Consider the following 25,851-nt stretch of genomic DNA (forward strand, 5'->3'; position numbering starts at 1 on the left):
TTCACATTATTCACACTCATTACACATACATATAGGATCTTGGGGGTGGGCACAATCACGGAGTCCAAATCACCATCAGGGTGTATACCTCACCCCTGACGTCGTTGCCCACCTCTCAATTTTAAATACACTTAGTCATTGAGGGTTAGCAGGAGGGACTATGCGCTTACCTGCTGCTCCTTGGCAGGTAGCTCCATGCCCTCCTGGGTTTTAATTGCACCTTAGAACACATATGCATCAACACTACAATGAGCGGGTGGAGGGAGGTTTGGAGTCTTCTCCCACCCCCATTCTCTGCGGCCTGCTGGAGCGGGAGGGCTAGTAGGAGGAGTTGGCCGTCCGACTGCGGTCTGGGGTGTGGGGCCTCCCTGCTGCTGCGGAGTCGGGGTGGTCTGCCTCTCCCCACCGCAGGGAAAAGGGTAACACCACCTGGGTCTGGGTGCAATTCCCCCCTCCAGGGGCAAGGGTACCTAGACCCGGTTTGTAGAGTACGCTTGGGGAGTGTGATTGTGTGTACAGCGTCTCTTTATGTCTGTCTCCACGTTGGTTGAGTGTGGAGTGAGTGCATATGAGAGCATGAGGGTGGGAATGGATGTTTGTGTCTGTGTGTGCCTGTATGTCTGTGTCTATATGTCAGGTTGGGTATCAGACGCCACCTCTCTGGGGACACCTCAGGCCCTCCAAGGTTTGGAGGCCTATCTCCACCCACCACCACTTCCCCTGCCGGTGGCGGACTCCCTCAGGTGTCGGTGTGTTGGTGGTTCTTTGTGTCTAGGGGTGGGCGTCCGGGTACACACCGGCTCACTCCTTGGCGGCCGCTTGTCGGGGCCTGGGGCCTGGGGCTCGCTCGGGCCCCTTTGGAGGTGGGGTGCCCCCGGCCTCTCGGCCTAGGGCTCGGTCACTCAGGCGCAGCTGGGGGCCGGCGGAGCTCACGGGCGCGTCACTGCAACTCCCCCTGACTTCTGCTCCGCGGCTGCTGGGCGAGACCTTATCTGGGACTCTCCTCAGCTCTTACTGGGACAGTGGCGCGGCTGCCCCTCTGTTGGTCTTCCATGGTCTCTTGTGTTCTGGGGGCCTCTGGATGTCTGGAGTTTTGATCTCCTCCATACCCGCTTCACACCCTGGAGGACGGGGCTGTGGCCCCCCCACACTCCCTAGCAGATCATTACATGGAGAAACCTTTGGAATGCAAGCATGCTGATCCACACAGGTATGCACACATGGGTATTCACAGACGCGGACTAAAGCTTTCTTGGCTGCTGCCTCAAAGCACACTGTGCGCTGTCTATCTTGCGTGCTGCACAATATCGTTTATTACTTAGTAAATATTGATATCTATGACTAGCTAATTTATTGTGATGGTGCTTTGTTTTCTCTATTATTATGTTGCTCTTTGTTGTTTGCTGTCTCCTCTGTTTGTTTTTGTTTGTTTGTTTGTTTGTTTTTTTTCTCCATACAGGTGACCCAGGAGTTCTTTTTTTTTTTCTCTCTCTTCCCCCCCCTTCTCACCGTCTCTTCTCCCCTTTGGTTTTCTTTCTTTCTCTCCCCCTCTCTCTCTCATTCATTCCCCCTGTCCTATTTATTAAAAAAAAAAAAAAAAAAAAAAAAAAAAATGACAAAGGATGAACTGAAGCTCTGCCATCACGTAATGTCGCATACTGCTGTTTCTGATGTCATTTAGAAAAAAAAAAAAAAAAAAAAAAAAAAAAGAAGCTTTTCTGTCCCCCACTCGTTACCTGTATGAATGGCACCTGTTTGAACTCATCAGATGTATAAAAGACACCTGTCCACAGCCTCAAACAGTCAGACTCCAAACTCCGCCATGGCCAAGACCAAAGAGCTTTCGAAGGACACCAGGAAAAGTATTGTAGACCTGCACCAGACTGGGAAGAGTGAATCTACAATAGGCAAGCAGCTTGGTGTGAAAAAATCAACTGTGGGAGCAATCATCAGAAAATGGAAGACATACAAGACCACTGATAACCTCCCTCGATCTGGGGCTCCACGCAAGATCTCATCCCGTGGGGTAAAATGATCATGAGAACGGTGAGCAAAGATCCCAGAACCACACGGGGGGACCTGGTGAATGACCTGCAGAGAGCTGGGACCAAAGTAACAAAGGTCACCATCAGTAACACACTACAACGGCAGGGAATCAAATCCCGCAGTGCCAGACGTGTTCCGCTGCTGAAGCCAGTGCATGTCCAGGCCCGTCTGAAGTTTGCCAGAGAGCACATGGATGATACAGCAGAGGATTGGGAGAATGTCATGTGGTCAGATGAAACCAAAGTAGAACTTTTTGGTATAAACTCAACTCGTCGTGTTTGGAGGAAGAAGAATACTGAGTTGCATCCCAAGAACACCATACCTACTGTGAAGCATGGGGGTGGAAACATCATGCTATGGGGCTGTTTTTCTGCCAAGGGGACAGGACGACTGATCCGTGTTAAGGACAGAATGAATGGGGCCATGTATCGTGAGATTTTGAGCCAAAACCTCCTTCCATCAGTGAGAACTTTGAAGATGAAACGAGGCTGGGTCTTCCAACATGACAATGATCCAAAACACACCGCCCGGGCAACAAAGGAGTGGCTCCGTAAGAAGCATTTGAAAGTCCTGGAGTGGCCTAGCCAGTCTCCAGACCTCAACCCCATAGAAAATCTGTGGCGGGAGTTGAAAGTCCGTGTTGCTCAGCGACAGCCCCAAAACATCACTGCTCTCGAGAAGATCTGCATGGAGGAATGGGCCAAAATACCAGCTACTGTGTGTGCAAACCTGGTAAAGACCTATAGTAAACGTTTGACCTCTGTTATTGCCAACAAAGGTTATGTTACAAAGTATTGAGTTGTATTTTTGTTATTGACCAAATACTTATTTTCCACCCTGATTTACGAATAAATTCTTTACAAATCCTACCATGTGGATTCATGGATTTTTTTTTCACATTCTGTCTCTCACAGTTGAAGTGTACCTCTGGTGCAAATTACTGACCTCTGTCATCATTTTAGGTGGGGGAACTTGCACAATCGGTGGCTGACTAAATACCTTTTTGCCCCACTGTACATTGGGTGAATGTGCAGTAGTAGCAGCAAGCAGGTGAATTCTGTACATTAATATGAATAGACATCTGACTATTTTACAGGATAGACAATATAAACATATTTAAAATTAAAGGAATTGAAATGTACATTAATCCTTGGTTTAGTGTCTGGAAGAGTCCTGTCTCAGTCAGTTATAGTGCTTTTCTCCTCTCCTCCTCACCCTTATCTTCCCTGCTTAGCCTCTATGTCCTTGTCTTGTCTTGTGTGCATTACTTTCCCTGGAATAGCCTCCCACTGTCGTTCTCTAAAACCTAAAAGAGAATTATGGATTTGGTCAACTGGTCTCTGAATGCTATTGACACCCTTTTCTCAACGAGAAGCCTGGGTTCGGGAGATCCCGAGTGCCCTGCAGGGACTTTCACTGCCGGATACACGACGGACGGGTGGCAGAACTGGAGGATCATGTGCCTGGCGGGACTGTCGATCGAGGACGCTGAAGATATCTATCTATTCGGAACCGTGATAACAGGGTTCGTGCTGATCGGAGTTGGCTTAGCCCTGGTTTATCGGAGAAATAAGAGAGCGGAACTGGCTGTTCAAACCCCCCCAAGGCCGCCCGCTGGAATCGCAATGGAACGAGGCGCAACCTCTCACAACGAACGTAATATAGTCAACACCTTGGAGACGCTTGCAGCTGCTGTGAAGGCTCAAAACAACACCGTTGAGCGTATGGGGGGATACATCAGAGAGAGGCCTGCTCAAAATGAGACCCTTGAGCGACAGTTGGAACACATCGCGGAACGGATCACTGCAGTTGTGAGATCTCAGAATCAAAAGAATGATAACACCATGGAACAGAAGTTTGATACCATCATGGGGAGGCTCGCGACTCTCCAACGGGAGATTGAGAGACCAGCGTCGGAGTGTTAAAGGGCAGCCTGAAAATTCTCCTGGGCTGCTCGCATGGAAATTTACAAAATCAACATTGAGATTGCGGACCCCCATCACGGCGCAAGCTGCAGGCCCAAGGCTGGAGCCGAACAATCACTCCCTGATAACGACTGTGTTACGGCTATTCTTTCCATCCCATGCAAGGACACCTGGATTGGCTGGAGGACTGTTTACTTAGCCTGATAGGCCGAAGGACAGTGTATTTTCGTTGTTTTTTCTTATCAGCCTACCTTTCTGACATGTCTGCCCAATGTGATGTTTGTGTAAAGTTGGTCAGAAGGTTCCTTTGTAAGTGCGCATGCGCCATTAGGGTGCTGCCTGCTGTAAACCTAATTTCCCTCGGGATGAATAAAGTATTCTGATTCTGATGTGAGAGGGCGGGTGTGTGTGTTTAGGGCACGGATGGCTTGGGGATAGAAGCTCCTCTTGAGTCTCTCTGTCCTTGCCCGGATGATGCAGAACCTTCTACCAGATTGCAAAAGTTGGAACAGTTTGTTGCCAGGATGGGACGGGTCCTTCAGTATCTGCTCTAGTCCGGCATCTCCTGGTGTAGGTGTCCTGAAGCAGGGGGAGAGTAATCCTGCAGCAGCGTTCTGCTGTACGGATCACTCTCTGGAGAGCTTTTTGGTCCTTCACCCAGCTGTTCCCAAACCACGATGTCATGTTCTGTGTGAGGATGCTCTCCACAGCGCCTGTATAGAAAATCCTGAGGATCTCTGGAGAGACCCTGAACTTCCTCAGTTGTCGTAGGTGATACAGGCGCTGCCTAGCCTTTTTGGTCTGGACCTGAATGTGGGCAGCCCATGTCAGGTCTGAGGAGATGTGGACACCAAGATACTTGAAGGACTGCACCCTCTCCACTGGAGCTCCATTGATGATAATGGGCTTGTAGTCTCTGTGCTGACCCCTTCTGAAGTCCACCACCAGCTCCTTGGTCTTGCTGACGTTCAGCTGGAGGTGGTTGTCCTGGCACCACGATGCCAGATTCTTCACTTCATCCATGTAGGCCATCTCATCGTTGTTGGAGATGGCACCCAACACCACTGTGTCGTCAGCAAACTTCACAATGGTGTTGGAGCCATGGGTGGCCACACAGTCTGAAGTGTAGAGGGAGTAGAGCAGTGGCGAGAGGACAATGTCAATGTCATAGTAGACTGTGTGGGTCCACTACCTAGAACAAAATCAGGAAAGTGTCGCGGTTCGAATTTTGAGGAAGAGACATACGACTGAAAGTCCATAGTGGGTCAACACAAATTATTTTATTAAAACACATATATGTGGTGAAGATCGGCTCTGCAAAACATCAGACTCCATCTCCCCCTTACAATAGGTGGGTGTAATATTTATACTTATGATGACCAGTACCTCGCGTCACTAAAACAGAACAGTTCCTCTTTCAGTTCCTCCAGATGCATCCTGTTATTCTACTTGTCCAGACTTAAACAACACTTGCAGTCAGTTTACCCAGACAGGCTATGTGTCTGTGTCGTTAATCTAAGTGCACGACCCCCCCCCCCCCCCCCCCCTACATCATCTGTTACCAGGCAAACTCCAGTGCAGCCTGCTGAATGCACACAGGCAACATGTAGTAAATTATACTGTAAACATGTAGGCAACCTTTCAATAGCTGAACTTTGCTCCATTGATCGGCCAGACATCGCGCTGCCCGTAGCTTCAAACCATTAACCTTCCTGCCTTCTTGGGACCTTTTTGTGCCACTGCTATGTGTTAAATGGCTGCCATTTCCACTGTGTTCAGTGGAATATAACCAAACTTGCCACAGGATAGTTTTTACCTGTCAATGTTAATATTCCAGTGTGAATTCCTTAAATCAGCCTAAAATGGCTGAGCAGCAGAAATCCCCACACCCATCACCCTGGGGACCATTTTCTGCCCATTGACTTCCATTATAAATGCTATTTTTCAACCCCAAATTATCATCATATGATTTTATTTTTTCTTCTTTTCTTGGATGTCAATGAAGACTCAGGGCCTTGAAGTTTTAATTTTTAAATTGCAAAAAAAATGCAAAAAAATAATGGCAGGTCAAAATGTATGTTGGTGCCAATCTTTGGTCCATCTAAAGGCCTACTTATAATGACAATCACATATTACTTCAACTGGTTTTTTGTGGAAATATTTAGTTTCGTTTTTTGGTTTTTGGGGCTTATAACACAGGGCGCTCATGTAATAACACTGGGATTTGAAGGGTTAAAACAACGAAAATATAATTAAAACTTTACATGAATTTTTCAGGGAGAAGTAGTTTTACAAGGTTGGCTAATTTAAAGTGGAATAAGATATGGATATATGGTCTTTTTATGGCGTGGCTGAGAATGGTCCCTAGGGTGATGGGTGTGAGTTTTTTAAAGGATGGCAGGAGGGTTAATTAACTTAACCGAGCTTCAACCCTTTACTTATGCAATATGTGTATAACATGATTACAGTTGCACCTGCAATGAAAGATTATTATGTGCTTATGCTAACACCTGAAATACAGACTTTAATATAACCTCACCAGTTTCCATAAATGTGTCAATGAAATGATAACAATGATAAATCATAAATGATGCAACAGTAATAATAAGGATCTCTAAAACAATCTCCTGCCAACCTGTAACCCTGTGTAAAAACGTTAATCAGCAGTTACATGTTAAGCTCATTTAAGTCCCAGCTCCACCTACAACCTGTATCCTGGAAAACAAATCTGTTAAATCAAACATCTTATTCACAACCAACTATAGATCATGAGAGTGAAAAAGTATTCAGCACAACAGACAAGTATCATGTTCAGGATTTCCCAAATCATTAAATCACTATTAGTGCCACAATTTATTTTATCCCCAATTTAATCAGTGACTTTCCTTAAGCAATGTCACTCCCCTTGTTTTATCACTATGAGCCCCATATTAAACTGTTCCATAGGAACTGCATCTCTTATTTGTTTTCTCATGTCACTTGTCTGTTTTCTACTGAATCCTCCACATGCACTCTTAACAAAAGCAAAACAAACATTAGCAAAACACATTTGACCATCTCGGGTTCGGCGTCAGCCCTCCACATTCCAGAGGTGCTGTAAAAACATTTCCTGTAAAAAGAATCACATTGTTTTCAAGACAGGATGTGTCTCCAACAGTTTAATCGCATCACCAACTCATAACCTATAAACACCGTTTCTTCACACATAAGCCCAGAAATCCTGTAGTAGGAAAACATTATTAGCAAACATTAACTACTTGTCCAGTTATAAATCACATATTCAAAGCACATCCAGCCCTGTCATGCTGTAGAGAAGAAAATGCAAATGTTAACGCTGCGCAGGTGCATACACACTTTCTCACAGTAATCTCTGTGAGCAACACAAACCCCTGAACAACCCCCCTTGTAGATTCACAAACACAGAAAGTAGCATTTAAAAGTTAAATCGTCATGCAACCTCAGATGTCGCTGTCATCTTTCTGCTCCTGTAAAAAGAAACACACATAAATTCATCCACCTTTTTGTCCTATCTAGGTGGAGGTTAACCTTGAGTCGTGGTCAAGTCTTGTCAGCTTTTCCCAGCTTTTCCCAGTTTGTTTTTATTTCCAGTCTTTCATCCATTCATTCATTCCTTCATTCCTTCTTTCTTTGCTGATAGTGGAAACCATCGCCGCATTTAGATTTCCGCCCTCAGCAAAATGACGTCATTTCAAAAAGAAAAACAAGAACTTTAGATTGGATTACCTCGCTGAATCCTTCTTAGGCAGGGACTCTCATTTTTTAATTGTCCCAATAAGTGGCTTTGTCCAGAGCCCATTTTAATGTGGAGAAACTCACTTGCAACAGTTTTCTCGCCGACGTGTAGCGCTTTTAATTCCCGGTGTGCAGATCTGCTTAAAGAAAAGAAATTCACAAACAAAAATCAGTGCACTGTTCAAAAAATAAAATCAAAAATCAAAAGTAAAGCTTTAAAACAAAATTAAATAAAAAGAAGCCCGGGTCTTAGGACTTGTCACCGAATATTCTTTCTCTTATAAGTGAAAAAATACCAACTCTAAAACTTGGTGCCATGGTAAAACCTTCCCCATCCTTCAGAAACCCAAAACAAAACAAAACAAAACAAAAATCTGCTAGTTTCACTCATTTAAACTCTGGCTGCAGGATTCTGTTCACCCTGCTATCATGTTCCCCAAAATAATACTAATTCAGTCGTCTATGTATCAGTTCTCAACCCACTCACTAAACCAGACAGGATGATGGTAACAGTATTGCCTACTTAAAATTGTGTTTGATCCTAATGAGCTAATCCTAATGAATTTCATTACTTCATTACATGTGTGTGTGTGTGTGTGTGTGTGTGTGTGTGTGTGTGTTAGTCGGGTTAATACATCTTCTGTTTCTGTGTGTCCTTTTATGTACCTTCCCCCTTTTTCTGAAACAAAACCCCAAATTTTGTTTCAGAAACATCTAAATGAAAAACTCTGTCATAGTCAGGCACAGCTAAACCCCAAATGCTTGCAGGTTACCATCGGCAACCACACTGAGTATTGTTAACCCCTTCTACAAATACCCTCCTTTAATGTGTTACACTTTATGTATAATTTTGTGTTATCTTTGATCCATATTATTTTCATGTGTCGTGTCACTTTCCATTCTTCTAACAGTACACTTGCATACCTCAGTGCTTGTCTTCCTCCCCCTTTTGTGGTGGTCTGGACACTGTGTCAATCCTCCACTTCCAGGCAGTCGCTTGTCTCCCCGAATTCCTTAACCTAATTTGACTCCCCACACTAAAACAGCAGCCTCAGCCCTCTTCTGCTCCTTTCTCTCCCACTTTTCAGTCCAATGGCAGTCAGTTTTCTTCAGCTTTGTCCCGTGTCTCTCTTTGTCCCACTGTCTCTTTCATTGCCATCTCGCTCCAAACATGGCAAATGTCAAACTCAGACAGTCTTCTCAAAAGTCCTTCACACACAGTGAGGTTGCAGCTTGCTGGAAACGCATCTCCAGTAGCACTGTAGCTTGCTATCACCAGTGTGTGAATGGGTGGATGATTGTGTATAGTGTAAAGCGCTTTGGGGTACTTAGGACCAAGTAAAGCGCTATACAAATACAGACCATTTACCATTTACCATTTATCTCCATCAATCCAATCTAGATGGTGGTTCTTCTCTTTCTGATGCCGTTTGCCCACAGTGCTGCTGGACCTCTCTGCTCCGAACTCTGGTATTGTCTCTTGGACTCCTGTCCACTGTTGATGTTCATGCTCGTGCTTCTGAAACTGCACTCGGTGTCTTCAGGGAGAGATTAGCTTCCTTGGAGCTTGCTTGTTCAGGATGAGGACGGGAAGCTGCAAAACAATTCAGCCAAAACTTCTGGCTGAGTGTTTTTATTTTGTTTCTAAGGATTTCAACCTATAATTTTCTTCCGACTGCTGCCCGTGGAGAATTGATCCAGGTCCGTTCCCCACCTGTAATCGACAGACTGAGAGACTTTCATTAGTCACTGTGACTCTAGATTTTTTCATCACTCCTAAAGCAACACATCTCTGCTCATTTTGTTTTGAACTCTACTGACTTTAAACCCCAAAGGTGAAACTTTATTTGTTTTTAACCGCGAACACAAAAACCTCCTTCATGTTGTTATTAATTATTCTCATCCACCACACTCCAAATCATGTTTTCTTTTGTGTGTCCAGCAGGGGAATAAGGTGACCTCTACTATCACTGCTTCCCCAGTCGGAGACAATTTCTCACTCACACTTCCACACTTTTATTTTCTTTGCTTTCATCACTCTCTTTCTCTCTTTTTGTTTTCCTTTTTTTTTTTTTTTACACGCATACGTTAACCTGTTAATTCACTCTGCCAACCTCATTTTCCTTTCACCCCAACAGCTCTCATGCAGTCAGCAATCAAATCCTCCATTCATCCTTGAGTACTTGATCACCGCTTGATCACCAGTAAGTTTATTTATTTATCATTACCTGAACACTAAACCACTGTTTTAGTTTTAGTTTTTTTTTCAGTTCACTATCACCTCTTTGATCACTAGGATTTCTAACCATTATTGTTTCACAGAAAATCAACTGACCTCCTTCTCCTTCCTCTCTGTCATGCAGGAACTCACACACACTCACAGCCCCCACCTTTTCTTTCTCTCACCAACACAGAGCGCGTGGCCGCGGCTCTCATGCACTTCACAACTTCTCAAACTGCGCCACAGACTCAATACTGCAGTTTCTCTACTTTTTAAAAATATAAAACCAAACACAACCCCCCAATTGACTTCACTGTTTACAACAACTCTCACATCCTTCTGCCGCGATTTCTACACACCACAAACACACTTTTTATTCAATCCTCACACACTCAGCTTCTGCATTAACCCTTTAAGACCTACCATAGAACCAAGTCCGCCAGAGCTTATATTATATTTTTACATGGTGTGGAGCCATTTTTGGGAGCATTTCAAGTTGCTATACATCAATACAACCATTATAGCCCAGATTTTAATAATATGTATTCATTAAGTGCATAGTAATTACATAAATTGCAAAAAAGTGCAATAAACTACAAAAAAAATTGAAAATCGTTTTTGCTTTTTTAACATATATTTGTAGTTAGAGAAATTTAAGAGGCTTATCCCTCAAAACTGTAAATACAATAAAGTTGTACAAAATAGTTTCCTACCACAGGAAATTTATTTTGAGTGTCTTCATAGTTTTATTTTTGAAATACACCAATTTTTATATACTGCAGGAAAAACAAAAATAAATATTATACTGCAAATTTGCAAAAAAGCAGCATATGCTGTCATGGTCCCTGTGCCCTGCTGGTCAATCCTCTATTGGGCAATATGTTTGTGGTTTGTTTGCTCTCTCGCCCTCTCTCTCTCTCACTCTCTCTCTCTCTCGCCACGGCGATGCTCACTGCGGGCTCCCGCTGCTGGCCCACACACCTGCTCATCACCACACCGGCCGCTGATCCCAGCTGATTACTGCACTACTTAGATGGCGAGTCTGCACTAGTCTTCGCTGGATCGTTGAACTATCAGCGTCAGTCAAACTTGTGTATCTGCCAACCTGTATCTTGAAAGCCCTTTGTTATTATCCCGCTAACCTGACCTTTTGTGTTTAGATCGTTTTTGGAACCGGATTCTGAGAGGAGTGACTGAGGAGGAGCTTTTGTACAGAAAGTGTGGAGCACCTTTTCCCCTAACCCTGTTTCCCACGGACCCTGGCGACCCGGACCCGTTTCCCCTGCACATTGTACATAGCCACTTGGTGATTGTGTTCACTGTGAATAAACGCACTGTTCTTCGCTTAAAGGGAAACCCTGGCCTGCGCCTGAGTCTCTTTCGGAACCCCTAACATATGCATCAAAATAAATTATTTCCAGCAGTGCAATATGAGTCCTAAGCATCCCAGAAACGACAAAGAAAGTCATAAAGTCAAAGATAACTTTTAAAAAGACGAGTATAGGCCCTGAGGCCCTGATGGCAAAAAAGACTACATTTCCGCGAAAATGACGTCACTTCCGGCTTCGGGCAGGTAATGGCGGACATGCAAAAGTTCGCGCTGACGTCTATTCCAACGTAGGAAGTGTTATGAACAGCTGATCGGATCGGCAAAGCGTGTTTCTGGAACATTATGTTTTTGTTGCTTCAAGTGCTTTTTATGCAGTTTTTGCAAAGCTATATGTGGAAGGAAACTGTGACCTAGGACAAGCTGATGGCATCAGATGTAAGTACAACTCCTCCGGTTTCATATGCAAAAAAGATTATTGCGCTAGCTTATATGGTTGCAGAGCTACCGGGATTTAAAAATAGTTACGCAAAACAGAGCGTGCCCGCTCCAACCGGCTCTAAAGGGTTAAATCATTTTCACAGCACACGCAGTTATAATCAATGTAAGCAATTTACACAGGCGATTCACACTTTATTTATATACTCAGGCCTGCATCAACATGACAAACAAAAGACACCAGATGCCAAGACAAGTTATTCAACGGTTCCTTATTCTCAACAAGTTACTCCTATCCTTGTATTCTCATACTTCTTCACAACCTCTGTAGCATTACACCTAACTTTTTAACTAATTTAAAAGCATCTAAGCCCAGGCCGCGCCTTGCTGGTCAATACACCCGCTTCGGGAACGCCGTCGCCAAGAGCGGTCAGATTTCTAGGCCCTACTTAATTTATAACCGCTTCCCGCAGCTGCCAGGGAGCTCCACGTCCGGCCCTAGTACCAAACCCATGCCTTTCGCTTTACTTAAAACTCAGAAGCCAGCCACGTTGAATGGTCACGGTCGGGTCTCACCCTCCACCCAAACAATGCAGTATAAAAAGGCAATCACTCGTAGATTGCCTAGCCTGTTAACGGGAGTCCGAATCCCCGCGGAAGGCCACTCCGGGCAAAAATTAACCACGCGTCCGCGGCTATTGGTCGGTGCCAAACGCTGAACACAACTGCATTCATCGGAGCCGCGCTCCGGTCCTAAATCAATTTGTTTACATGTTTTAAAAGCATCACTGTGGGCTCTCAGCCCTCCAGTTATTACTTGATGCCTGAACCCAGTTCTGCTGGTCAATCTGACCAAATACCCTAAACTAAAACTTGCCTGACTGGCATCACAGTCAACAAATATAACACATCAACTTAAACACGTAACATATTAACATAACCACACAACCCATTAACTTAGAATTCACCCAGAATTAACAACAATAAATTTTATCAGTCAAATATTCCCCAAACTTTTATCCTGTGACCACGGACACAGATCAGAAGCTCTACTGAGTGAACATTTAATTTAGCTTAATTTCCAATTCAGCACCTTTGGACATCAATCAACAGGTGGTGCTTACCTCCTATTTCGGGCCCATCACTCAGTCGACCTCGTGGCTGTCCGTCTGTTTGACACCACTACACCTCAGCCAATCCCCATTAGTCCCTCCTCAAACCGGTTTTGAGGAAGAGACATACGACTGAAAGTCCAGAGTGGGTCAACACAAATTATTTTATTAAAACACATATATGTGGTGAAGATCGGCTCTGCAAAACATCAGGCTCCATCTCCCCCTTACAATAGGTGGGTGTAATATTTATACTTATGATGACCAGTACCTCGCGTCACTAAAACAGAACAGTTCCTCTTTCAGTTCCTCCAGATGCATCCTGTTATTCTACTTGTCCAGACTTAAACAACACTTGCAGTCAGTTTACCCAGACAGGTTATGTGTCTGTGTCGTTAATCTAAGTGCACGACCCCCCCCCCCCTCTACATCATCTGTTACCAGGCAAACTCCAGTGCAGCCTGCTGAATGCACACAGGCAACATGTAGTAAATTATACTGTAAACATGTAGGCAACCTTTCAATAGCTGAACTTTGCTCCATTGATCGGCCAGACATCGCGCTGCCCGTAGCTTCAAACCATTAATTAACTTAACCGAGCTTCAACCCTTTACTTATGCAATATGTGTATAACATGATTACAGTTGCACCTGCAATGAAAGATTATTATGTGCTTATGCTAACACCTGAAATACAGACTTTAATATAACCTCACCAGTTTCAATAAATGTGTCAATGAAATGATAACAATGATAAATCATAAATGATGCAACAGTAATAATAAGGATTATGGATGTAAAATAATATTTCATCTCGACAAAAGCAATACCTTCTCACGATCATGTGTGCAGCTACCCGTTTCCCCAAGGCTGTCCCGTTACATAAGGTTACAGCAAAATCTGTTGTTAAGCCGTTGACAACATTCTTTTCAGTGTTTGGCTTGCCAAAGGTAATACAGACCGACCAGGGTTCAAACTTTCAATCCAAGTTTTTCAAACAAGTGGCTAGCACTCTAGGTGTCAAGCATGTCGTGTCCTCTGCTTATCATCCTTAATCGCAAGGTGCATTAGAGCGGTGGCATCAGACCTTAAAGACGATGCTACGCAAATACTGCCTAAAGTCTGAAAAGAGCTGGGATGAGGGAGTTCCATTTGTGTTATTTGCTGCCCGTGACGCTGTGCAGGAGTCACTTGGTTTTAGTCCTTCTGAACTGGTATTTGGCCATAGGCCACGGGGACCCCTCAAAGCTCTGAAAGAGGGGTTTTTGAGCCCACATGGAGTTTTCGAAATAAATGTAAGCAGTTATGTAAAGCACTTCTGTGAGCGGTTGAACCAAGCCAACGCTCTGGCTAAACAGCACCTTGCCGCTTCACAGGGAAAGATGAAACGCCATTATGATAAGGCTTCTGTTAAAAGAACCTTTCAGGTGGGTGACCAGGTTCTTGTGCTCTTGCCTGTTCCAGGCTCAGCCTTGTCTGCTAGGTATAGCGGCCACTTTAAAGTTTGTGAAAAGAGAGGGGAGAGAGATTATGTAATTTGCACTCCCGACCGCAGACGCAAAACACGCGTCTGTCACATAAACATGTTGAAACTGTACCATCCTCGGTCAACGCCAGAGCCTGCTGGGTTCTGTGCTCCTAGACTGTCTTCTTCCGTTTGGCCGCATACGCCGTCAGCGTGGCAGCAGAGGTTGAAAACACCTAAGAAATAAGATAAATTGTTATTTCCATAACCCTTTTACACACAATGAAACACATAAACATAGAACCACAAAAGACCTGCAACATACCTGAGTGGTGAATTCATTGCGATCTGTCTGTCTAGTGGATTGAGGAATTTCCCTGCGAATCTTGTTGACTGTGCCGAGGATGGTGGTTTTCCGTCTAAGAAGTTTTTGCGCAAGTGAAAGCGATGTGAAAAAATTGTCCGTGGTAACATTTCTGCCCTTGTCTAGGAATGGTTCCATCAGCCTCATTACTACATTTTCAGAAGGTCTCTCCCCAGTGGGACGATTGGGGTCCTTGCCAAGATATGGGAAGACATTGCAAATGTACTTGGATTTTAGGTCGCAAGCCACCCAAAACTTGATCCCAAACTTGTCAGGTTTACTTGCAATATACTGCAGGAAACAGCACCGAGTCTTTGATGGGAAAAGCTGTTCATCAACGGTGATATGTAGACCAGGGTTGTAGCACGTGATGCAGTTGGTGACAAATGATCCCCACACACTGGAAATTGCAGCGAACTTATCAGTCTTTGCTCGATCACTGCGGGTGGACTTGTCATCAAAGCGTAGGTGTTGCATGATGTCTTGGAAGCGGTTTCGTGCCATAGTTCCAATTATCTGTGGGTTTCCCAGGTTTGCTGACCAGCAGTCATTTACAGATGGAACCCTGTAAACTCCCCGCAAGATGATAATTGCAATAAATGCCATTAGTTCAGGGAGGTCCATGAACCAATGAACATGCTCCGTTTGCTGTGCATGTTGAATAGTCCATTCTTGAATGCTACGAAGCATGTCAAGAGTGATGAAACACAGGAAGCTATGAAGGCGACTCGAGATACTTCTCCTGGCCTTAGCCGTTGGCTCTCCATCTGCAGCGTACGCTTCAATTGGGGTGAAAGGGAGACGGGTCCCCACATGTTCTTCACGCCACACTGTGCCATCTTTCGCTGTCTCAGTCCCCAAACAAGCTCTCTTTTTTCTTAATAATTTTTGACTGCACTGAATACAGTCTACGGCAAACATCTACAAACTGAGTAAAGCCAGTGTCACAGTGTAACTACATTAAATACATCACACTTCAGTAAAGTCGTAGTGTTTAAAAGAAAAACTACAATTTCAGTTTGGATGAATCTGGGTTTATTATTTCTGACGAAATCAGCTGCTCTGTGATTTACAAACAAATATGTAGTCAGCATCATCATAACTAACACATGCATGTATTTATGAACCTGTAGTATTTGTACACGCAGTTTGTGTAGTATATCAGTATAATTATATACTAACCTGTGGTATTTGTAGTACTTGTACTGTTACTGTCATTTCCTCGGGGATTACTAAATATTCTGATTACAGTTCTCGGGTGTTTCTAATAAATTGGCCGTGCGTGATGACGTCTGCTCAGTCGATCAGCTGCTGGTTCTGGTATACGTGAGTGACGTCACGGTCACGTTCCCCCTCACGGTCCGGTCTATGATGTCACGGTCTGTCAATCCCGCAGAGGGCGGGGTCTCCTTGCGCCGCGATTGGCGAGCCAGGCGGTGACGTCAGCGGGCGCTGAAGGGGAGGGGTTTATCCCGGAGAGCGAGTGTCCGCGCGCTCCGTCAGCCGCATCCTTGTCATCAGGGACTTGGAGAGCCTCCATCATCACCTCGTCTTTCATCACCTCCATCACCTCCGTCAGCTCCATCATGTCCGGCTCTAAGGAGGACAACTGGAAGGGCTCGAGTGAGTGGCGGGAATTCTACTGGAACCCGAGGACGCACGAGCTGCTGGGCCGGACCGCCGCCAGCTGGGGTCAGTACCACGGTATCCGTGCGCGTCTCCGCGAATCGGTTTGTCTGTTCACGGTATCTGTGCACGCGCACAGCTGATTATTGATTACTGATCGATCACACGGATCGATCGTGCTAACGGTCCATTTATCAGCCACACTCTGATCATTGATTGAGCAGAGGGCAGCCGGTTAATCGATAACTAAAGCTGTGGTTTCCAAACTGTGGGGCGGGACCCTCGGGGCAGACAGGATGTTTTAGCTCTGAACTGATGTATTGATTATAATCAATGAGTATTGGAGCTTTGTTAGCAGAGGGCTTACCTGTGAACACCTGCTGAGGACAGCACTAACACACCTGAGCTCCTGATGTCAGCAGGGTGCTCGCACCTGTCCAGGTGTACCTGCCTGTCACAGGTGGGTTGCTACAGTCGTCCTGTTGTCTGCTCCTGGGCTCACTCACAGCAGAGATCACACACAGAGTGCTTTATTTTCTGACATTGTTTAAGATGAGACCGTTCATATGTTTATAGCACCACAGAACTCTGCACCTCGCCTCCTTTGTCTCTCCACACGTGGGGAGGAGGTGCTGTGAATCTCATTGTACATGCTTACACTGCCTGAGCGTCTGCTTACCTGGATGCATCCAGGTGATCGTCCCAGGCTGTTTCTGATTGGATGAAAGCTCTGTTGGTCAGCACCTCGGCTTAAATCTGGTTTGTCTCAGACTGAGTCAGCTGCACCTGAAGAGGTGTGTTTGAGGTCAGAAACAGCTGTTTCCAGGTGTGTCTGTGAGCTCAGAGCTCCATCCTCAGGTGATCTGTTCCACGGTCCAATCAGCTCGCTGTGTCACAGGTGGACTCAGAGATCAATACAGTCACAGACTTCAGTTACTGATAGTCGATGTGATCAAACATCAGGAGGAACGTCTGTCTGATTCTGTTACAGTGAAGGCTGATAACTGATCACAGCTGATCAATAACCCTGATCAGCTCTGATCGCTCTCATGACGACCAATACTGAAGCAGTGATGTTGGCAGCCTCTCTCTCTCTGAGTGAGAGTGATGCTTGCTCGCCCTCTGACAGCCATGTCCTGTATGAAGGTCATTCTTTAATGTGTGTGTGTGTTCAGAGTACCATCCAATCAAACTCGTCCGCTTAATCCAGATTAAGACACACTCACTCTCTCACACACACACGGGCAGATATGTTAGTGTGCTCCTGAGGACTCTTAAAGGGACAGTACAACATGTCACTGACTCAGATGGAGGTTGTAGTCACTCTACTGGTCACATGACCATAGTGGGTGGAGACAAAACATCCAGAATCAGGCTGTTAGATCACAGTGAGGTCGCGATTTTTCAGGAGGGAGCTCAGGAGACGTTCTTGTTAAAATGATCTTCAGCTGGTCCTTGAGGGGGTACCAGTGTTATAGAAGGTTCTAGATTATTCTGAAGGGGAACAAGCTGTGTTTGGACAGAGCTGATGGAGTTTCTGTGGAAGGCCTGTTGGAAGGACGGAGGGGTGGTAGTGCTCTGGGTGGAACCAGTCACCTCAGCTTTATTCACACAGTACCAGTTCACAGCAGTGAGACAGCGTTTCTCTGAGCTCCTGTCAGAGGTCAGAGGTCACAGTGAAGAAACACGTCTGCAAGGCGTACACACAGCTCTGTTATCACTTCCAACATAAATGAAGACAGAAAACTAAACAGCAGTGACGTTTGCAGGGTTACTGAAGTTGGGCTAGCTGGTATATAAAACTTCCCTTCATGTCTAAAATTTTAGACATGAAGGGAAGTTTAGAAATCGGCCTGTAATGTGAAAGAGCGTTGGGGTCAGAGTGGCTTTTCTTCATAACTGGTTGCACAACTGCGTGCTTGAAGGCAGTTGGAACTCAGCCTGATGACAAGGAAGAGTTCATTAAAAGTAAGATACAGGGTCCAATAGTGGTCAGCTTCCTTAATAATGCGGGAAGGAAGAATGTCATGCAGCATATTGCAGCTTCTCAAACGATCAATAATTTCTTTTAAAGTTGAAAAGGATACGGGCTCAAACTGTTGAAAAGCCATAGAGCATTCAGACTGCCGGCAGATATGGCGCCCTTAGTGCTGAGATCTTATCTATAAAGTAATTTCAGAACCTTTCACAGAGCGCTGGGGAGCATCCCTCTGAGCAGCAGAGCAGGGATTAGAAGATTTTAAATATTAGTAATAATTTCTGACAGAAATGAAGCTTTTGCAGTTTGGACAGTCTTCTGATATTTTGATCGGCAGTTATGCAGGATGTCCAGGGACACCTGAAGTTTGTCTTTTTTCCATCTCCTCTCAGCTCGGCGACATTCCCGCCAGAGAGCGCGAGTAGATTCATTCAGCCATGGTTGGTAATTGGCCTTCAGTGTTAAGTCATTAATGGAGCCACAATGTCTGAAATCGAGGAGCATGTTGAAATAAAGGAGTTAGCAAGTTCATCAAACAATATAGCTGTATTACAGTAGATATCATAAAAAGTAGAGTTAGTAAAGGCCGCAGAGAAGCTGGTGATCCGTACATCTGTACATCCGTACATCCGTACATCCGTAATGCACACGTCCAGACTGGATGACAATACCAGATCAAGCGTGTGGCCTTTAACTGGCACTAGAAGGCATGAGCACATCACCCCTGTCCTCGCTAACTTACACTGGCTTCCCGTCAAATATCGCATTGGTTTCAGAATCCTTCTGCTCACTTTTAAAATTCTAACTAACGTGGCCCCAAGCTACCTAACTGATGTCCTTGATCTGTACAACCCAAGGCGAGCACTGAGATCCTCCAGCCAACTGCTCCTAATGCAACCAAGGTCTCATTTAACAACCAGAGGTGACCGTGCTTTAGCTATTGCCGCTCCTAGACTCTGGAATAATCTCCCAGTCGAAATCCATACATCGGAATCAATTCAATCCTTCAAATCATGCTTAAAACCACACTTGTTTAACTTAGCTTTTGAAACGAATCACTTTGAATTTCATTGGGTCTGCACTACACCAACTAAATGCAATTTTAAGTATCATTGTACTATTTGTTTCTTTTTCTGGCCGCATGCGGTTTTATTGTGAAGCACTTTGATGTACACTAGTCTTTTAAATGTGCTGTAGAAATAAATTTTGACTTGACTATATAATGATGTTCTTTTGATCGCTAGCGACACAGCTATGTTAGCATAACACAGTGAAGCTGGAGGATGAACGCTAACCCTTTTCCACTCAATAACAGTTAGCATGAGGGTTCCCGATGGTTAGGGACAAATGCAATCGCATGGCAGGATGCTGTAAACGGACCAAACTTCAGTCAGGAGAACAACTGAGATAATCCATCCACAATACGAGGTTAGTCATTAATATACTGTAACAACATGGGAATAGAGCAGCTGTGAGAGAATTTAACATTAATGAATCAATGGTACAGAAGTGGAGGAAGCGCAGTTTTTGGCTTTCCTCATGTTCCGAAACATGAACATAATTTGCATATGATATTGCTTGCAGCCGCTGCAATGCTTTCAACCAAAACAGGTGCAGCTAGATGACACCATCAACATGCTCTATCGTGGTAGAGCGGTATAGTCAAAATCTACTGTTGGAAAGTTGAAAGGCTGTCCCAACCTTTCTGTTTTGGAGGCAGTGAACGCAGCGTACAGTCGAGTTTTAATAGCTTACTTACATCTGGGCTTGTGTTGGTGCTCTGCGCTGGCTGGAGTGGTTTCTTTCAGAGTCGCGTTTATCGGTGTGTGTGCAAACACATACAAGGAATTTGGTTCCGGTTGATGGTGTCTCTGAAGCACCACAGTGTAAAACACAACATGTAAACGGCACCAACAAAATAATAATTCTATATACATAAAAAACAGGATTACAGAAATGAATACCACAGAGTGTATAATGTACAATTATATCTAGCAATGTGAAGCAGTGTGACAGGTCAACTGTTTAGCAGGGAGACACCATACCAGACTATGATGGACAGACTCAATGACTGCAGTGTATTTACAAGCTTCCCTCTTCCGCTTTTCATGGGTGGCACCTTGTACTTTTCACTCTCCTTTTTCCCCCTACCTCACGTTCACACACACATAATTCTGTCATAAACGGTAGTAACCAGACCAAAAAGCAGCATTTCTGTGCTTTTTTTTCCTGAGCTGTGATACACTTTGAATTCTAGCCAATCATTTTACGTTTCGAGGATAGTAGGCGGGTCCAGGTACGTACGTTCTTTTAGAGCAGAGCTACAGATTAAAAATGCCCAAGGCGAAGCGGTCAAAGTCTGGCTGTACTTCACAGCAAAATATGCAAACTCAGCAGCCTGCAACAAGTGCTTTAAGCTGATACTGTGATACTGTCAAAGGAGGTAACACCTCGAATCCGATGAAACTCCTGGCGACGCATAGCGTTTATTTTTAAAGGCCGAGAAATGCGCCGTATTTGATAGCTTGCTGCGAGACCTCACACCGAGCACATCTACTGCGGGTGGGTTGCCTGTTATCAGCCTGTTATCGGAGTTAGCAACATCCCCCAAAAACCCGAAGAGGAGAGTCCTGGCCCCTAGCCCTGCCAGTGTAGCAGGAATGATGAGGATGATGATGCAGCAGCAGCCGTTCTTCTCTGCGTGAGTAGCTTAATGTTGTTCGTGTGTAATTTACGTTGAGTAGGCTAACCACGTTATTACATTAATGCATGTAAGGTGAACTAGCAAACATCATCATAGCTACATGCGGCTGTCTTCTTGTTTGATGGCAGATACTCCCTTCACCCTGGCCAAAAAGGCTAAAATGACCAAAGAAAAAGTGGGAAACAGTTAAACATGAGAGGTTTTTGGACAAAGTTTGTGTTTTTTCCATTGTTTAAGCACTTCTTCCAGCCAAGAGTGATGCCATATATGCCCCATAGCTGCAGAAAAGGCTAACATTGTTATCTTTTTACAAAAAACCAGCTGAACATGAGAGGTTTTTGGGCAAAGTTTGTGTTTTTTTCCATTGTTTAAGCACTGCTTCCAGCCAAGAGTGATACCATATATGCCCTATAGCTGCAGAAAAGGCTAACATTGTTATCTTTTTACAAAAAACCAGCCGAACATGAGAGGTTTTTGGACAAAGTTTTTGTTCTCCATTCTTCAAGCACCGGTTTGAGCACTGTTTGAGCACCGGCACCGTTTCAAAAGTACCGGTTTGGCACCGGTATCGGATAAAACCTAAACGATACCCATCCCTAGCCATGAGGCTACATTCTTTAGCGCTATGCCTGTAAAACTCTGCTCATATTGCATCCATATTAAATCATTTTTTGAATAATTTGAAAAATGTTTCTTCACGTCAATATGTGAGCCGCAAGTGGGGATGACATGGACTGCAGGTGACCTGCAGGCCACAAGTTTGAGACCCCTGGCCTAAGGGAAGCATGTATAATGTAAACAGAATTGGTCCTAGCACTGAACCCTGTGGAACACCATAGTTGACCTTGTGTCTACAAGTCACCAATTTATCCAGACAAATATAACACAGACAGCACTGCCTTCAATCTAACAAGGTAGTACAGAGCTCTTAATGAAACATTAGAAAGCTTATCAGACCAAAATAACTGCACAACCTGGCTCAAAGGATGTGACAAGGAAGAGAGAGACCACACAAAGGCTTAATATGCTATAAGATATTTTAATGGAACAAAGTAAAGAAACCTAAAAACAGATTAAGTGGTGCGACATCCATGGCTGAATGCACCATGTCAGGATAAGTTCTCGATCACCCAGGGAAGCATAAGGAGCGAAGAAGGAGACCTGGATGTTCAGTCAGAGTTTCTTTATAACACACTGGGGACTGGCCTACTGGTGTGCTGCATCTGAAACTGGGTCAGCTCCACCAACTAGACACCTGAAAGAGACAGGCGACAGGAAAGCAAGGCTAGCCCACTGGCTGTCACAGTGAACAGGTAAAACCTCTGTTGGAGTCGCATTCAGGTAGCTGTACAGGACGTTGACGATGACAACAATGGGTAGATTATATCCTTAAACTCAGCTCTGCACTTTCAGAAAGACATCTACTGGGATGAAATCAGTGATGGGGGACATACAGGACAGTGAGGACCTGTTTGTTCTCCACCAGTTCTCTGCCACTATATCAGGGCTCTAGACTAACTTTTTGCCAGGGTTGCACCGGTGCGCCGAAATTTTTCAACCGCATCGCTTAACACCGCAGTTTTACATTTGCACTTTTTAGGGGGGGGGGAATTGAAGTCCATACAGACAATATTGATTTGTAAATTATTAACTAACAAACTTGTGCTTAAAGTGCTTTGTCAATATTGTAGAAAATGTTGAACTTAATCATCACATCGCCTTCTCTGACGACCTGTTTGCTGCTGTCTGCTGCTGAAAGGCAGTGGGGAGAGGGGACACTTGGGCAGTGCATTTATTGCAGCATATAATGTGTTTCCTGTATACACTGTGCTTTTTCAGAATTCAAAGACTGATGGCACCGTGTCAGAGCTGGCTATGAATTTCAGACGGATCAGGCCTTAACGAAAAAGTTATCAATCCTTCTTTTCATCTTTTCTTATTACCCACAGCTACATCCACTTCTGTCGTGGCTAGGCTGCTCACTAGGGCTGGGTATCATCACTGATTTCTATGATCCATTCGATTCCGGTTTTCAAAATCCCGATTCGATTCAACTTAGCCTCAGACAGTCAGAAATATTATAATTCTGATCATTTATCAGTACTGATACACATGAGACTTCATCAGAATTGTGAACATCACAGCAGATGCCTTTGTGTGAAAGTAACTGAGAATAAAACACAGAAAAACATGAAGGAGATTTTCCTGGTCTGGCTTTTTGTAGCGGATAACCTTAAAAATATTCTACAATATTCTGAAATGTAGCATAATTTTAAGAAGTTTACATTTCTTCAGTATTGAACAGCAGAAATTAGGCTTTCTTGTCCGAGGTCATTTAAGTGAAAAAAGAAAAAGACAGCGCTGTAAACAACGGTAGACTGGTGGGTAATAAGCGAATGAATGATGCAGAAAACAGAGATTTGAGATGGGAAACTGTTCTTGAAGTACACACAGAGAGCTGTGCAGGAAGTGTGATTTTTATCGTGGTGGAAGCAAAACAGCAAAAGTCAGAGGGAATTCATGACAACATTGATCAAATGTGAAGCGCAGTTTGCTGCTTCTTCTGCTGCTGGCTCGGCGAATTTTGGTTGGAGAGACAAAACCTGCAGCTTAGAATCAGCGCAAAAAGACGTAATCACAGCGGACCGGACGCATCAGGATTGCTAAGCTCCGACAGCGTGTCCGTCTGCGGGCCGTCGGGTGAGAAAGCCGAGAAAGACAAAGCTGATTCTGATGCGTCGGGTCCGTTCTGTGTTTACGTCTTTGTGTGGAGTCCGTGTACCTGCTCTCATCTGCTGTTTGGTTGTTGTTGAAGTGGTTTTGTGAGCTTTAATCTGAGAATCTGGCGGCTCTGACAAAACACAGTTATATTTAAAAGTCGATTCAGGATTTAATGAATCGATATCGCTTTATTCAAGCTACTCACCTCCCACTTCCACCTGCACTTTCAACTGGACCACGGCCAATCAGATCGGTTTAGTCCACGATAGGGGCAAAATGTGTGTCTGTTGTTGACCACAGAGAAGGCTGCAGATTTTTTTTTTTTTTGCTACCCGAACAGTTGGTTGCACAGGTGCAACCAAATATTTTTTTTTAGTCGCACCACAGAAAAATTTGGAAGGGATTCTGTGGAACCTGATTGAGATTTTTACAATGCCTTTGTTTTGTGTTTCCTTTTTTGTTGTTGTTGCTGTTCTGTCTGAAGATCACCTGCTCGGGATTCAACTTATTAAGAACCGCAACTGGCAGATGCACATAAGCAGTTTTGGTCAAGTTACTTGAAAATAGTACTTAGTTATTAATTACTTCTTCAAGAAAGTAAACCAATTACTTTACTGATTACTTATTTTCAAAAGTAATTAGTTACTTAGTTACTTTTTAAAAACATGTCACACAACCGGTGTTACGACCCGGCTCTGCTAGGCGACAGCGGACGTAACATAAATGAGCCCAGAGACCAGGGGGTTAGATAAGAAGAAAAACATAAGGTTTATTAACACAACTGAAAACCGTTAGTGAAACAACTCACTAGGCAATAGAGTGATTTTTAAACAAACATAACAAACAACTCAAGTAACACTATTATTAAAATCACACTTCATGCACAGCTAGCTCTCTCTCTCTCTCGCTCTCTGTACTTCAAGAACAGTTTCCCGTCTCCAATCTCTGTTTTCTGTATTATTCATTCACTTATTACCCACCAGTCTACCGTTGTTTACAGCGCTGTGGCTGCTGTCTTTTTCTTTTTTCACTTAAATGACCTGGGACAAGAAAGCCTATTTTTTCTGTTGTTCAATACTGAAGAAATTTAAACTTTATATGCAGAACATTGTAGAATATTTTTAAGGTCATCTGCTATAAAAAGCCAGACCAGGAAAATCTCCTTCATGTTTTTCTGTGTTTTATTCTCAGTTACTTTCACACAAAGGCATCTGCTGTGATGTTCACAATTCTGATGAAGTCAGTACTGATAAATGATCAGAATTATAATATTTCTGACTGTCTGAGGCTAAGTTGAATCGAATCGGGACTTTGAAAACCGGAGTCGAATGGATTATAGAAATCAGTGATGATACCCAGCCCTAGTGAGCAGCCTAGGCACGACAGAAGTGGATGTAGCTGTAATAGGAAAAGAACTATAGCTAACTTTTCTGTTAAGTTAAGGCCTGATCCTTCTGAAATTCATAGCCAGTGCTCTGACACGGTGTCATCAATCTTTGAATGCTGAAAAAGCACAGTGTATCCAGAAAAACACATTATATTATATAAATTATTATAAAATTTGTGTGCACCTAAATTTTGTGCCGGTACGCCTAACTTTAAAAAGTTAGGCGTACCGGTACGCGCATGGCAAAAAGTTAGTCTAGAGCCCTGCCTTCCAAAACACGGAGCTCTCCAGGAGTCCATCACCATTCTGGTTCGCAGCCTCAGGAAAAGGGGATACTCCCCCTTTTCCTGAGGCCAAGACCCTATTCTCATTATTCAACTCCTTTTACAGGCCACCTGACTCTTTGCCCGCTCATATCTATTCATCTAACTTCTGCGACTCTCTAATCCTATGAATATTTTCAGTGATGCTCAATGTAGCTCCTCCGTCTTAATTCCACCCCCTTCTCATTTCCCTTCTGTTTTTCAACTTCTGTCTTTAACTGATATTGCTGATCTCATCCACAAATCAAAGTCTTCTACCTGCCAGCTTGATCCTATTCCCACAGTCCTTGTCAAAGCCTGTCTACCCCCTCTCCTTCCCCTCATATCTGCTATTATTCACTCTTCACTCACTGCTGGAACTGTTCCTGCCGCCTTCAAAGTTGCCACCATCACCCTAATCCTGGAAAAAAAAAAAACAGGTCTAGATCCCAACAACTTTAACAATTTTTGTCCTATCTCCAA

The 25,851-nt window shown here is 44.2% G+C and overlaps 1 protein-coding gene and 1 pseudogene across 2 annotated transcripts in view; both read left to right on the forward strand.

Moving 5' to 3' along the window:
• LOC147333479 (uncharacterized) overlaps window positions 1-25,851 on the forward strand; it is a 167,981-nt pseudogene that overhangs the window by 51,550 nt on the left and 90,580 nt on the right. The gene's annotated exons all lie outside the window — the stretch shown is intronic.
• LOC147333481 (uncharacterized) lies at window positions 3,366-3,971 on the forward strand. The gene has a single exon (XM_086287270.1). The coding sequence runs from the start codon at window positions 3,366-3,368 to the stop codon at window positions 3,969-3,971; it is 606 nt and encodes a 201-aa protein (XP_086143396.1).

Source organism: Aulonocara sp. 'chitande type north' Nkhata Bay, linkage group LG3, assembly GCF_057382095.1.
Source record: "Aulonocara sp. 'chitande type north' Nkhata Bay isolate Kocher_YH1m ecotype deep benthic linkage group LG3, A_spYH_male_GT1.1, whole genome shotgun sequence".
Taxonomy (NCBI): Eukaryota; Metazoa; Chordata; class Actinopteri; order Cichliformes; family Cichlidae; genus Aulonocara; species Aulonocara sp. 'chitande type north' Nkhata Bay.